The following is a 16,538-nucleotide window of genomic DNA, read 5'->3' as shown; positions in this document are numbered from 1 at the left end:
TGGATTGTGGAAAAACAAGATTTTCAAGGCTGATGAAACCGAGATGGAAATTTTTGGCCTCAAATTTCAGGGTCATGCTTGGAGGAAACCAGGCACTGTTCATCACCTGCCCAATAGTATCTTTGTGGTGAAGCGTAGTAGTGGCTTCATCACGCTGTTGGGCATGGGGCTGTCAATGACTGGTCAGGGTTGATGGAAAGCTTAGAGGAACAAATTAGAGATATAAAACCTTATCCAGAATACTGGGCCTAAGGTTTACCTTTCAACAGGACATTTACCTAAAGTGCACAGCCATGACAACACAGAAGTGGCTTAGGGACAACTCTGTGAATGTCCTTGAGTGGCCAGTCAGAGCCCTGATTTAAACCCAATAGAACATCTCTGGAGAGATCTGAATATGGCTGTCCACTAACGGTCCTCATTCAGGCTTAGAGTACATTCACATGTACAGGATCTTCTGCAAATTTGGTGCAGCTGATTTTGCTACACACTGAAGTTAATGGGTAGCAAAATCAGCTGCACAAAATATGCAGCAGATCCTGTACGTGTAAACGTACACAAGAGGACCTCCAGAAAAAAATGGCAGAAAATCCCCTAATACAGGTGTGCAAATCTTGTGGCATCATCATCAAGAAGACTGGAGGCTACGCAGCCCTTGGCCAATCTTTGACCCTAAAACTGGATATACACAATGCACTATAATGAATAGTCATATAAACACCAAAAAAAAAAATAATGCCAATATTGATCTACAAGCTTAAATAAATGATAAAGTCTGTGTGGCTATTGAGATTAAAATAATAAACTGCATTCAGAGAGATGTAGCAAATCCAATGCGATTATTGTGACGATCAAATTCAGTGTAATACTGTCCTATGAATGTAGCGCCCAAGATCCAAAGTGGTCCTGTGGGAGGAGGGATATCAAGGCCGCAGAATGCAACATAACAGACTTCCTCTCCAAACTGTAATTGCTGCAAGAAAAAAAAAGGACATACAGTATGTGTAAACCGATTGTACATCTTTTTAATATGTGGCACAAAATGCACATTTTGTTGAAGATTTATCATGGATCTCGCCCCACACATAAAGTGGGGAAATCAATCACATATCCATAACACAGAGTTTCCCAACCAGGGTGCCTCCAAGTGTTGCAAAACTACAACTCTTAGCATTCCCGGACAGCCAAAGGCTGCCCAGGCATGCTGGAAGTTGTAGTTTTGCAATGTCTGGAGGCACCCTGGTTGGGTAACACTGCCATAACATAATGAGCAGCTGTGGCTGCAAATCTGCAGGTAAACTTTTCAGCAGTTAGGGCTCCAGTGGATTTAACCCCATGAGGGGAGGGATAAAAAAAATTCTTAAGCCCACTCACTTAAAGGGGTACTTCCCGGGAAAACATTATTATTATTATTATTATTATTATTATTTTTAAATCAACTGGTGCCAGAAAGTTAAACAGATTTGTAAATGACTTCTTTAAAAAAAATCTTAATCCTTCCAGTACTTATGAGCGACTATATGCTCCACCTCTGTCCATTTTAGGAACTGTCAGCAGCAGGATAGGTTTGCTATGGGGATTTGCTCCTACTCTGGACAGTTCCTAAAATGGACAGAGGTGTCAGCAGAGAGCACGGTGGTCAGACAGAAAGGAAATTAAAAAAGAAAATAACTTCCTCTGTAGCATACAGAAGCTGATAAGTACTGGAAGGATTAAGATTTTTTGATAGAAGTAATTTACAAATCTGTTTTACTTTCTGGCACCAGTCGATTTAAAAAAAAATTTTTTTAAATAATGTTTTCCAGGGGAGTACCCCTTTTAATAAGTGGGCTGAAGAAAAAAATTGAATCCCTCCCCCTCATGTGGTTAAATCCACAGGAGCCCTAAGGCTAGGTTCAGACTACGGAATCTCCAGGCAGAAAATTTCCGCCCGGAGATTCCGAGTTCCGCCTGCGCCGCGGACACTGCAGTCTCCTATAGACTGCTATGTGTTCCGCTAGGATTTCCGCCTGAAGAAAGAGCAACCCCTTTCTTCAGGCGGAAATTTTCTAGCGGATTTTTCATCCGGATTTTCCGCTTCACAAATTCCGAAGTGTGAATTTGTGAACGGAAAACCATTCACTACACTATGCATTATAGTAAGCGGAATTTCTGCCGGAAATTTCAAAGCGAAAATTCCGGCGGAAATTCCGTAGTCTGAACCTAGCCTAACTGCTGAAAAGTTTACCTGCAGATTTGCAGCCACAGCTGCTCATTATGTTATGGCAGTGTTACCCAACCAGGGTGCCTTCAGATATTGCAAAACTACAACTTCCAGCATGCCTGGGCAGCCTTTGGCTGTCCAGGCATGCTAAGAGTTGTAGTTTTGCAACACCTGGAAGCTTCCTGGTTGGGAAACTCTGTGTTATGGATATGTGATTGATTTCCCCATTTTATGTATGGGCGAGATCCATGGTAAATCTCAAAGTAATTTACAAATCTGTTGAACTTTCTGGCACCAGTTGATTAAAAAATGTTTTCCCAGGGGAGTACCCCTTTAAGTGCTGCCTCCCCCAACACTGCAGCCCTATGCATATGCCTACAGGTGCCTAATGGCAGATACAGCCCTACATAGCTAGCAGGTGGGGCAGTGTTTCAAGGCTCAATTACGTGGTGGGACCCACTCTTTGTTTGCAAGGTTTGGTAAGACAGTTAAAACAATCCCCTTGCATCTTTTTTTTAATTATATGTATTATATTATATGGTTTCATACTATGGTATTATTATTACTATGGCTGAGGCACTTATGACTATGGGTACCAGTTTGCTGCCCAGCTATATATGCCTCTCATAGGTCACAGACACTTTTTTGTGTGGGAGCACAGAGGTGCATAAATAAGTTAAAAGAGGCACTAAGGGGGCACTATTGCTATGTATGAGCATAAAGTAGGCACTTTTTTTCTGTGAGGAGAGCACTAAGGGGCATTAGGGCACTTTTATGTCTGTGGTGGTAAATGACTTTTGGAGGCTTGAGCTGAGCGGAGGATTATAAGACTTATTCAAGAGAACTAAAATCAAACACAATACAGCAGTTAGCTGATATTTGGAATCTGAGACTAGGCAAAAGGTAGCTCCAATAGTGAGCTAATGCTCCCAAAAAGTGCACGTGCATGTGCAAATCACAACAGTTTAAAATGTATGGCAAATAAATAATAGCTGATCATATTTTTCACTATTTGCAAGCTGTACAGTACAATACATTGTTGTTTTGCTAAGCTATGTTCATTATGAACAGAACGGATGATGCTATGCTGGATCAATCATATGACAGATATATATGGCGCCCAACTGGCCTCATAGACTTATAACTGCTTCTGGTAGGGTTTTGTTGGGGTTTCAGTTGTTTTGATGGCAAGACACTTGCTGTAAGTTGAGCTATTATTGTTAGCAATTTAAAGGAAACCTGTCACCAGATTTAAAATAAGCTTTTTTAGGGTTCACACCACGTTTTCTTAAATACGGCTCCCGTATACGGTTGGGAGGAGGGGGGGCGGGGCTTAATCGCGGCGCCCGCACTCAGCCGTTTTCGGGAACCTTATTTAATGTCTCAAGGCTCAAGTCTATGAGCCGACCGGAGTGAACCGCAGCCTCCGGTCGGCTTCGTTTTCGTCCGTATGCGGTTTCCCGACCTCCTCCCAACCGTATACGGGAACCGTATTTAAGAAAACTTGGTGTGAACCCAGCCTTAGCATGTCCGGATGTCCACCTACACGTCCTGAGCCGTATGTTAATGAACTTCATGTTGTCATTGGGGTGTACTGCATTGCAAAGTAATCTTGGCATCCAGGGCTGTAATCATGCCTATTCAGGGGCTGGATGAGATTTAGTGTGCCCTGGCTGTCAGTTTCGCCTGAATAGGTGTGATTATAGGCTAGGACACCATGACTACCACAGCCTCATGCCCCGAAGACTATTTGAGGCTCAATAACATACAGCACAGAACACTTTAAATTTTTTTGCACTATAGTTGATGTGAAGGAAAACATCCAAACATGGTAAGAAAACTTATTTTACCCCATATTACACGTTGCCACCAGTTATATAGGGTAAAATCTGATGACAGGTTCCCTTTAATTTCTGTATGAAATAATAAAGAAGACATTTTTAGCTCAATTGTGCAGGTATGTGCAGCAAGTACAAAACGCTCAAAAAGTCATCTATGTCACCTACCCGCAGGACGTATGCTTCCCCTTTTAGTGTATACTCATTTCCTCCCATATGAAAGGATATGTCAGGAAGTTGGGAGATTTTATCACAGTCCATGGTATACTGGAAGAAAAATAAACATCCACTTTACATAAAGAAGCCAACCAGAGAATCATATTGATCAAAGACCAGAGAATCATATTGATCAAAGACCAGAGAATCATATTGATCAAAGACCAGAGAATCATATTGATTATAAGATTAAAAAAAATAAGGAACTTTTATTTTGCAGAAATAGAGACCCTGCTATCATCTAAATGGTATTATCACCGGTCTGGCAAGTTTTAGCAGACTGAAATGTGAACAGATTTTTACCTTTGTACTGTTACCACTTGTCCGTGCTGTCACTTATTTACTTTAATACTCAACATTTTACATATTTATATACTCTATCAAGGAGTTTAATACTAATATTTTATATTAATATTCAAATTTCTTCACTCTCACGTCACTAGGAAGTGACAGCCTGCCGGGCTGGGTGTAGCGAGACAAAGAGCAAAACGCTTACATGCCAGCAGATTTAAAGAAATTTAAATATTCATCATGGGGGTGAGCCAGGCGCTGAATATTGAGAAGGCAGGGGAGCTCAGCAAGTCGGCTCCCTGCCTCTATTGCGTACAGCAGCGAAATAGCGATAGACATAACTTTACAACTACTCCACCAATTAAATTAAGTGAGCACTCTTTTTAATGTTGTTCACCCGCACTATAACCCAGTGTATTGGATTAAGTGCAGGTAGACAGGCTGTCAGTTTCTCTTTAAGGAAACTGTTTTTAGGTGGGTTAAAATAAACTTCCATTTTTTTTTTGGGGGGGGGGGGGGGGGGGGGAGTGGATGAGCCCATAATGTCTAGCTATAGTACTGTGTAATATGCTTCTATTACCTCTCTGTACAGCTATGTCCTATGTCCTAGTCTTAAAGCAGCTCAGGCAAGATGGAAGCCCCCATAATAATGCACAAAAATAAATACAATAAAAAAACTGAAACAAATTAGAAAACAACAACTTTCATTATCTGTCTTTAAAATAAAAATAAATAAAAAAAAAACAATAGGTGACACGTTCCCTTCAAACCTACCAGTTCTGACATACTAGTTCTGACTGCTTAGCTGCAAAGCAACATAAGGCTCTATTCACATCTGCATCAGAAGACATATTCGGAGCCTCTGTTTCAGTCTTTGCCATATTGGACAGGAAAAATATTTCTGCGAGTATCACTATATTTCCCTTTAAAACATTGAATTTAGTGGAACCCAATGAATCACATAAGAAATTAATATAGTTTGTTATAATATTGTGGCTTTCATTATAAATAAAAACCACAATGCAGATATTAACATAGCCTAACTTCATGAATGTTATCCACTCAGGGGGGGGGGGTTACTCACAAGTACTCATACCTCTATGTGATCCCACAAATCCCAAGTACAGTCGCTCCTACATATTGGTTTAGAGATATTCTAATATTTATTTGGGCAGCTTAGATGTCAGAGGTGCAAACAGACATGGTGGATTTCATGTCATCTTTTGTTCTCCTTGGAGATTTGCTGTTGTCCAAGGTTTTCAGGAGCTACTTTCCCTGTCATACGTAGCCAGTCTCAATGTGCATGTTTATGCAAGAGTTTGGGGAGGTCATTGTTGGCCAATAAAAGTTAAGCTAACATCTGTGTTATGTGTATTACCAGTTTAGAGAGATATTACCATTTCAGCAACTGGTTCAAAAGTTATTTATGGATAAAGAAAAGTTAGACAATTTTCCAATATGCTTTCTGTATCAATTTCTTAGGGTTTTTAAGTTCTTTGTTTGCAATCATTCAGTAGGACCCTTCATTGTTTTTTTGTAATGGATAGTTTGTGAAGGACACCTGTAAGACTGACTACAGTTACAGTACAGTTGGCAGAGCTCTGTCTTCTCTTGAGCTTTGTATATGTGTGATCAATACACGACCAGGACAGGGGTACTCTGGTAAGTTTCTGATCTGCTGCATGGCATCCTGGTAATCCGCATGCATGAAGCGATCTTCACTCCGTGCCTGATTACTGTTGACCACAGCCCGAAGCAGTGGCTGACATGCCCCGTCCAAATATTTCTATGGGAGATTCGGAGATACAAGAACACTCTCCCATAGACATGAATGGAGGGGCATGTCAACCATGGCCCCTTCGAAGCCTAACACAGGCAGCATTCTGAACATAAATGTTTGAAATGCCGGGGAGTCGGGCTGGAGATCAGGGGTGGCCTAGCAGCCGGACCCCCTGTGATTTGGCATCTTATCCCCTATCCTGTGGATGGGGAATAAGATGTCTAGTACTAGAGTACCCCTTTAACAATGTGTGGTTGCCCAGTACAGGAGTTGCTCTCCTGTACCCTTTCTGTCCTGTGTGGTGGACTCTATTTCAGTGTCGCTTGGGTCCACCTCCATGCTATGTACCTTAAGTGGTTAACAGTGCCTTATGTTATTTATTCCTTTGCATTTCTAATGTACATATGCCTTTAAATGTTGTTACCAAGTCATGTAACCAGGGAAGGTGCCAGTGACCAGGTGACTTGCAGGGAGACATATGGGAGTCCTTCAAATTGCTCCCTTATATAGCAGGGAGGAGATAGCTAGTTCTGGTCTGAGGAGCAGTACAGTCAAGACCTGAGAGTGTCTGGTTTTCTAAGGGAGACATAGGCCTAACCACGCAGCAATCACTAATGCCCTTTCAAGTTAACATCAAAGCCTGGTAAGCAACCACAGGGGTGAAGTCTAGTCAGTCATAGTCCAATCAGTCAAGTCTGCTAAAGTCAGCATGGGTCTGCATAATTCAGTCCAAGTCCACTACAAGTACCAGCGAGCCCTTAAGTAACTGGTCATCTCCTTGGGCCTAACTGAGCTGTAAAGACTATAACACCTGTCTGCCTCAGTAAAGCTGATTATTTGCCCCGCGTCCGGCCCAGGAACCAGCGGCCATAACTCTGGTTGTGTAGAGGATAACCATGCCCTGGCATCACAAACACAAGGGGTTAATGCCATCTGCTCCTAGGGTAATAACATCTGCCCTTCATCACACCTTTACCACAAATGTTTTAGGAATTGCTGGGGGTTTCAGCACCCAGATTACCATTGATCAAAACTTCAGACATATCATATTATATTATCATATTATGTGGCAGAAGTTTTTGAAATGATGGTTAAATCATCTGTATTGATCACAGAAACCAATGGAAGAATAAAAAATGCTCTACGAACTGCCCTTCTATGATACTTTTCATTGATATTTTAGATATCAGCATCATGTTAAATCTGTGTGGGCTGATCTTCTTTCTGTTCATATTACATCTTAATTTATAAAATAAATATTAAAGAAATAGGAAAATCAAGTTTCTATTTCCATTACCTCGCCTTCAGGCTGTTGAACGGCTCCTATTGCTTTCATGAGGACAGATATTGAACCAGCAGGGCCAGTGATGTAAGCTGCCCCCGTGTCTATTGCCACTGTGCATCCTTCTTTGCAGAAAAGGACCTCTGCGCCAACTGACACCCTGCAGGACATTAAAGTTAGTCAAAGGAGAACTCAGGAATAGGAAAATTATCGTCCATACTGCTGGCAGTAAAAAAATAAACAGGTACATACCTTCCTTCGCTCCCCCGGTAACCGGCTCTGGCCTCCGCCGCGATCCTCTACCTGACTGCACTCAGCCAATCACCGGCCGCAGCTAAGTCCCAACTTGGCCGGCGATGGGCTGAGTGGCAGCGTGATATTTTCAGCCCCGGCAGCATATGCCGGGGCCGAAAACGTAATAACTTAACATTTTGTGGACATCCACACTATGGGACTCCCACCAATCCCTCAAATGGAAATACAAACTTCACTTTTGTAGTTTTACACAGATGCACTTCTGGCCATCCTCTGCTCAAGGCAATGAATGCTATGGTTCCAGCTTAAAGGGTGACTGGGAATGTCACTTTGCTGGGAGAATCTATAGCAGAGCAGCACAACTTTAGTAGCACTGTGACTCCTCAATTCTGTGGATAGTGGGAATCTATTTGGACCTTGCAGGGAAAATCCTGGCGATATGCTTTATCATTATAAAAAGGAAATATTATTTTATTAATAGATACATTTTATAAGTTATACTTGGGATTTATTTGCCTGGGCAACTAAGCAGTGCCATGTATTTGTCTTTATTTGCATTCATTTGGAAATAAGCATGGATTTGAATTTATCATGTGTGATGTTGATCTGACTCGATTTGTTGTCTTTATACCATGAGCCATAAGTTTAAAGCGATACTCCGATGGAAAACTTTTTTTTTTTTTTAAATCAACTGGTGCCAGAAAGTCAAACAGATTTGTAAATTACTTCTATTAAATCTTAAAGGGGTTATCCAGGAAAAAACTTTTTTTTATATATCAACTGGCTCCAGAAAGTCAAACAGATTTGTAAATTACTTCAATTAAAAAATCTTAATCCTTTCAGTACTTATGAGCTTCTGAATTTAAGGTTGTTCTTTTCTGTCTAAGTTCTCTCTGATGACACGTGTCTCGGGAAACACCCAGTTTAGAAGCAAATCCCCATAGCAAACCTCTTCTAAACTGGGCATTTGCCGAGACACGTGTCATCAGAGAGCACTTAGACAGAAAAGAACAACCTTAACTTCAGAAGCTCATAAGTACTGAAAGGATTAAGATTTATTAATAGAAGTAATTTACAAATCTGTTTAACTTTCTGGAGCCAGTTGATATATAAAAAAAAGTATTTTCCTGGATAACCCCTTTAAACCTTCCAGTACTTATTAGCCGATGAATAATACAGAGCAAATTCTTTTTTTTTTTGGAACACAGAGCTCTCTACTGAATCACGAGCACAGTGCTCTCTGCTGACATCTCTGTCCATTTTAAGAAGTGTCCAGAGTAGGAGAAAATCCCCATAGAAAACATATGCTGTTCTGGACAGTTCCTAAAATGGACAGAGATGTCAGCAGAGAGCTCTGTGTGTTCCCAAAAGAAAAGAATTTCCTCTGTAGTATTCAGCAGCTAATAAGTACTGGAAGGATTAAGATTTTTTTAATAGAAGAAATTTACAAATCTGTTTACCTTTCTGGCACCAGTTGATTTAAAAAAAAGAAGTTTTCCACCGGAGTACCCCTTTAAACACTGAATCCCCTGGTATACACAGCAGCAGATTCCTTTTGTATTGACAATAATAAATGAACACATGGCATGAACTTTGTACTGTGCATTTTTGTAATCTAATTATTCTGTCTTTTCTTACCCTTTCATGTTAATATACCAGAATCCATGCTTCTTAAGGTTAAGATATTGAAAGCTTCCTGTGTAATAATTAGGATCAGATCCACCAAAGATAATTTCACCTCCGGGGTTTAGATGAGAATCCCTGCAGCAGGATACAAGTAATACTGCATAAGTGGTTAAAGTGAAGAATTACAGAAAATGCACTAAAAATAGAAGAAGAAAGAACCTGTCATCAGTTTTATGCTGCCTAAGCCACAATGTCTCATAGAGGTGTATTAAGAGAGTTTGCTCCTGTTTTGTGCTGTTCATGCTTGAGGCAGGATGAAAGAGATGATAGGTCCCCTTTATATGGCTCCATGCAACAGGTCAAACAAATCAAAGAAGGGTTGGTACAAGTATACTGGTTGAAATAGCAAGTACAAATGGCCTCGCAAAGTGTCTATGACAAAGCTGATTGGGTGCAATTGCATCTATTATTTCACTTGTAAAAGAACTTTTGATTTTCTTAATCCATTTTTTTAAAAACATGTTTAAATAAACACACAACACATTTTACATTTAGTATTTCCCAAAAAAATAAACAGATGACTAAAAACAAGAATATCTCATAGGGATGTCATAACCTGTAATATAGCCTTATATTGGCTCCTGGCTCTCCCTGGAAACAGGGCATTTGACATGCCCCCTCCATGTATCTCTATGGGAGAGACGGAGATACAGCGTTCAGCTATCTCCAGTTCTCCCATAGAGATACATGGAGGGGGCATGTCAGCTACCGTTTAATGCTGGGGTTGACACTTCCCATTCCCGGGGAGAGGGTGGGTCCCGTGCAGGAGATCCCAGCGGTCTGAGTCCCCCCCCACAATCTAAAACTTTTCCCCTTTCCTTTGGATAGGGGATAAGGTTTTCTGCACAATACTTCTCCTTTAACTCACAGATCTTTAAGAATGGTCACCTCCAACCAAAGCAATCTTAGGATGAGGAACAATGTTTCCAAAACAAATTTGGATGATGCCTTTTTATTGCTGCCACAGAGACAAAATGGAAGAGTCACTGCTAAAACACTAGTATTTTTAGGGTCTGCCAAACCTTAGATGCCCAATTGTATATGATAGGTTGAGAAGGTGTGGGGAGTCATTCACACTTTACTAGCATCGTCAGTTGAGCATATGGGGAAGTAGGGGAAGACAATAAGAATGTAGCTCCAGAGTGTCTGACAAGCAGAGCTTAGCCCTGATTTTAGGTGTTTGTGTGTAAGGCTCATTGCACTTATCTGTACCTGACCTGGGTGGTTGAGGAGCATTTTGATGTAGGCCTCCCTCCAAGATTGTTTTAATGCCACCCAGTGGTCTTGGTGCTGCAGGCAGGTCAGGATGGTTGTATTATGGTTTGATGGCCTGGCTATGTAGGTGATTGGGAGTTCATAGCCAAGTGCAGGTTCAGCAAGGCATGTGGATGGACCCTTCTACCATACATTTAGGAGATATTTTAAGTGCAGAATTCAAATATTTGTGCACTTAAAAGGTGGAAGTGTTTTCTAGGCATGCAGTGTGTCCAGTGCACAGGTCAGTGTGCAGGGAGGGGGATGAAGAGAGCTGTGAATTGTGGAACCTATTTGAATAGTGGATCCTGTCCTATCTTTACACTGGTGTCACCTTGCACTCTAATTCTGTCTATGATAATAAGGAGGAACATTGAACTGTACAGAATAGGAAACCTCAAAACCTCAGCTTATTATAAATTTTATGGCCAAACTGCAAGTTTTTCGGATTAGTTTATATATAGGGACTGTTATGGAAAGTAATGATAAAAAAAAAAAAAAAATCATCATTACTTGTTTAAGATAAAAACTTGATTTAAAACCATAAGTCTTGTACGGATGACACATACCCTGTATAAACAAAGGGCCACAGCCCTTTCAGATTTGAGGTAACAACCCCTCACTCTACCAGGTGCTATGTCTGGAAGTTTAACACAATTATTAACAATATTACCAAGTAATAGACATTGACATCATTATTTGCTGAACACATTGTCCATTTATCTCTGTTAGACTAAACTTGTTCTATTTTTACATTTAAAAAAGGACAAAAAACAAAAACAGAGATTGATGCACATAGAGGGCTTGACAAAAAATTGTTAATATAAGAAAATACATTTGTTGAGTTCGTAATGTGGTTCAGTGAGAAACCAGTAATTATTTTACCATCTTTTGCTGGAGAACAGTGACATCTAGGGGATAGTTATTAAACTCAACAGAGCATGTATTGGCAAGACATTTAAATATATGTGGATGGCTCAGCTACTTCTCTTTCTTAATCTATTTTTATTTTATTGAAAATAACTTCACAATCACAGCTTCAATCACACTAAACCTCTAAATTGGATCATAACAAGAACACAAAATTACAACTCTCCTTTTATTACATAAAGATTATACAGGTGCCCTACTTGCCTCTCCTTTCAAACAATGCTTTCCCAAAATCACAAGTTTTTGAGTACTATATAACATTATGCGATCTACACAAATCTTCATCATTGCAACCATCTGAAAAGGTAATCTTTTTTTTTTCTATCCTCTGTAGATCTATCCATGATTTGCTATTACAACCAGAAACTATTTTTCTCCTATCTCATCCCAAGAAATTTGTAAAGCACAACTAAGTCTCCTTGCCCACATAGTCTTTCCAATGGACATTATAAAAGCAGCAAAAAAGGCACATTTCCCTCAAGAAATGTTCAAAGCTACTTTCACTTCCTTCTAAACTAGGAGAGCCTCCCACTGATCCCTCTCGCTTCTGTCCATTTTTTTTTGTGCTAAATATTGGTGTCAAAATATCTACCAAAATCATAGTCAAAAAATGATATGAACTTTTTTCTCAAGTTATTAACCATGACCAAGTGGGTTTTGTGCCTGGCACACAGGCTTCTCATGGTACCCAACACCTTTCAATATAGCACAGTGGGTGAAATGTCTTTGAGTGGCTTCTCTGCTTCTGTGTTAGATGCAGAAAAGGCACTTGAAACAGTCCATTAGTGATATATGTCTGTAATCCTATATAAAATAAAGGGGTACTTCGCTGCTAGACATCTTATCCCCTATCCAAACACACCCATCCATTCATCTCTATGAGGGGGCTTTGCTGTGATGTCTAGTAATATCTTATCTGCTATATTAGCTCTCTGCTCAGAAACACCATGGCTACAGTTATCTGGTTTCCTCTCTGACCCAGCTAATATAACTAATGTGATCAGACAACCACTGCAAAAATGAGGGGCAAGAATGCAGCCCTAGGAAGCCACTTTCAAAAACCATGAGGCAATCCATGGCATTAATTTAAGACCCCAAATAATATCTATAAAATCTGATTATCTGCAGATAATATCACTTTGTAATGTCATTCTGTCAGTTTCTCAACCATTCATCTCCTTACCAAAGGTGCTCCAAAAATGTGGACAGGTCTCCTTTTTATGAAGTCAATACAACCAAATCCTTTATATGCAATCTGAGAATAGACACTAGAACCCAGAACTCACTCACTTACTCACCCTAGTATTCCTCTATTTTCAAAAAACTACACTGCCCTTTTAACCACAACTTCCTTTCCTTCACCAAACATTTCGAAAACCATTTACTTCACTGGCAAGCACAATTGTTCTCATAAAAATTCTATATTTGTCCTGCATAGTTTTAATTCCTTTTCCCCAATGAATTTTTTAATAAGCTGCAACAAATTCTCAAAGTTTTCATTTAGTCAGGTAGAAAGATATAGGAGTTAAATACAAAATCATGACTCAAAATGACGGTTATGTGGAATGGCCGTTTCCAACATTAAATTATAATTTATCTGTCTTTCATCCTAGATGAAAATTTTGTGGTGCCGAAACACCATGGAGAGTTGGGATGAACTGGACCAGACCTTTGTCTCTCAACCCTCAATAATCTATTTATAACTTTTCACCTGCCCTTCCCTTTCCCCCTCTTCAATAAAAAATATTACTTCATTAGACATCACAGTCTCAATATTGGCTTAAAACTATCTAATTACTGTCTCAGCAGATATGATATCAATATCCGAACTTCCGAATAACTGCCTATATTCTAAAGTGCAAGGAATTCCTAAGATAAAGGGTCTATATAACAATGATCAATTGGTTTCTTTTGAATCACTGGCACTAAATAAAGGGATTTCTAATTAACATTTTTAGCAACAAATGAGACATGTTCTGTCAAGCTGAAAATTAGACAAACTCTGCCTTCCAACAATTGCCCTTAGGCATTACCACTCTTTTACAAGGAGGAATCTCAACCTTTTATAACTCTCTAACACAACCACAACTTCTAAATGGATCAACTCATACAACTAAATGGGAATTAGATCTTGGAAACTCCTTCTCTCTAAATGACAGGACCCTAGCAATCGCAGGGAGACAAAAGGTATTTCCTGTGGGTCAAACCACTCGGAAATCTCCCAGAAAATCCCTTTTAGATGGCACCCAACCTCAGCTCAGTTTTCTCACATTGATCAGTGATAATTGATGGTGAGGTATTGGCCAACATAGCAACTATGCATACGTCTGGTGGGATTGCCCCAATGTCTGCTTATTCTGGTCTACAGTTTTTATATATTTATTTATTAATCAGATTTTTACAATTAAATTAAACCCCTGCCTTTTGCTAGCCCTCTGCTTCGTCCAAACTCCACTCATCCCTACTCATCTAACTCTACTAATCTTGCATATTTTTCTAGCACCTAGAAACATGATAACCAAAGAATGGAAAACTTCCTTTGTTCATACTTTAAGAGAACTACAAAATTTGCAATTGCATCTTGAAAAAAACACATTTACAAAAGCTTAGTCACCCAGGACAGACCTTGAGTTATTACAGATATGAATCCTCCTTAAAACTTAAAGTTGCATTCCCATCTGGGACATTTGTGGGTTTCCCCATTTGTTTGAGGCTGCTGGAGGTGGTCAGGAAGCCAAAATAGCTAAAGTAGATACGTTTTGCAATTTGCGTATCTATCATTGACTTTAATGGGACTTGGACAAATGGCATAGCTTTGTGAATTACACTGTTTATGTAATGCGCAGAGTTCTTGTTTTAACTTCCAACAGGTTAATACAATACCTTTCTATTATTTTGTTTCAATCTGATACATTACCCAACCATTCTTATCTTAATAAATCTGCTTGTTATATTGTTTCTTAGGCTGGGTTCACACTACGGTTTGTAATTACGGTTCCCGTATACGGCTGGGAGGAGGGGTGGGCGGGGCTTAATCGCGGGCCCGCACTCAGCCGTATAGGGAACCGTAGTTAATGTATGTCTATGAGCCGACTGGAGTGAACCGCAGCCTCCGGTCGGCTGCTTTTTCGGCCGTATGCGGTTTCCCGACCGCAGGCAAAAACGTGGTAAGCCCCACCCACCCCATCGTCCCAGCCGTATACGGGAACTGTAATTACAAACCGTAGTGTGAACCCAGCCTAATGTTGTATCTCACCCCAAGGTTATTTCAGATAAAGCTATCAAATTAACTTACTCTGTTAATTGACCACTGGGACCCTCACCAATCATGAGAATGGAGAAAATCTGACCCCAGAATGGATTAATTTGTAGCCAACTTTCCCCCACCGATCAGTTTTTTATCCTCTGTTCTGTGGATAGGGTATAACTTTGCACGTTGGGAACACACCCTTAAAAGGTACCTGAGTTTTCAAAAAACTTTTTACATGTCCTATGGACATATCAAAAGTGTTGATTGGTCGGGATCTGAGTGTTCAAGCCTGACTGAACGCTAGGACTAGTGGAAGGATTCACATGGCTGTGCACTGTTTCTCCCACTTTCTGTGCACACAACCTGAGACGGTCCCATAGACTTCCATTATGGGACCGTCATGGGGACTTGATACGGAGCAAAGAAAGATTGCACTTCTTGAGGACTACTCACGGCGTGTTCTTATTTGTTTTATTTTTTTATTTTTTTGAGACTCAGTATGTGTAAATTATGTTGGTTCTTTCATACATGGAACTTATTTTCATGTAATTCCAACTTTGCAATAAATAAACATCTGTATTTTGAAAATAATATAATTTCCCTATTCGTTCCTGAAGTATATGCTTCTGACAAAAGGTCTATGGTAAAGGAAGAATCTAAACAAATGGTGTATAGCATAAGCAGTAATTTGTAGGTCTTGGGCACCAGGTTAGAGTTTGTTACCACTTGGGGAACCGTGTTAGTGTGAGTGACATCGATAGCAAGGGGATGTGAACTTATCTTCTCACTTGTATTGTCTGCAAAGAAAGGAGATTCTGGTTACCCAAGCAGCTGTGATATTTTATCAAAAGGGGAAGCAAGAATAAGTGGTTAAAAGCAAAAGGAAGGATTGCATTTTGACATTGTGACTGTGATAGTGAACATTATTTTATTATAGCTTGCAGGCAAGTGAATATGACAAAACTGTACAGATTTAGATAGGGAGGTGCATATAGGGTATGACCAACACATTTGTGGCTAATAAAACATATTCTAGAATGTATTGTTTTATAAAGCTTTGCCTTATCACTTCTCACCGGCTGTAATACACTGAGAAGACATCTTCCTGCAGGACTTTCTGAGACAGAATTCGGTCAAAGACAGGTATAATGTTGTCAATTGCTTGCGTTCGGAATCCCATTCCCAATACTCCATCAAAGCGGGCAAAGATAAAAGGAAATGCGGGTAGTGCTGTAGCTTCTGCAAAAACCTGGACAACAGAAATACCTGCCACCTGTAATGCATGATGGACAGTAAAAAATATTAAACAAAATATGCCACTGTGCAATCTTCTATGAAGTATGTGCAATATATATAAAGTATATGACATATGGTGTAGTGGAAAGTACTGGATTACAGCTATAGAACTAGCAATATACAGGAGCATCACAACAGTGTACATTAGTAAATGCTTTATTTTTCTGTTTCACCCTATCGTTGTAAATTTTTATTTTATTTTATTGGACATTGAATTGTCAGGAATAAGTTTAGCTGTCTCTCTACTTATGACCCAT

At 39.9% G+C, this 16,538-nt stretch overlaps 1 protein-coding gene across 5 annotated transcripts in view; it reads right to left on the bottom strand.

Moving 5' to 3' along the window:
• Positions 1-491: 491 nt before the first annotated feature.
• The window catches only part of REN (renin), an 84,807-nt gene continuing 68,760 nt past the window's right edge, over positions 492-16,538 (bottom strand). For all 5 annotated transcript variants that reach the window (XM_056558132.1, XM_056558130.1, XM_056558131.1 and 2 more), the window contains 5 exons: positions 16,062-16,258; positions 9,504-9,626; positions 7,626-7,770; positions 4,210-4,308; positions 492-973 (listed from right to left, as the gene is read on the bottom strand). In XM_056558132.1, the coding sequence (XP_056414107.1) occupies positions 812-973; positions 4,210-4,308; positions 7,626-7,770; positions 9,504-9,626; positions 16,062-16,258 (726 nt within the window). In that variant the 3' untranslated portion in view covers positions 492-811. The remainder of the gene's footprint in view (positions 974-4,209; positions 4,309-7,625; positions 7,771-9,503; positions 9,627-16,061; positions 16,259-16,538) is intronic.

The sequence above is a fragment of the Hyla sarda genome, chromosome 2, assembly GCF_029499605.1.
Source record: "Hyla sarda isolate aHylSar1 chromosome 2, aHylSar1.hap1, whole genome shotgun sequence".
In the NCBI taxonomy this organism is placed as follows: Eukaryota; Metazoa; Chordata; class Amphibia; order Anura; family Hylidae; genus Hyla; species Hyla sarda.
The sequence above is the reverse complement of the archived record's forward strand: the minus strand, read 5'-3'. Positions and strand labels throughout refer to the sequence as shown.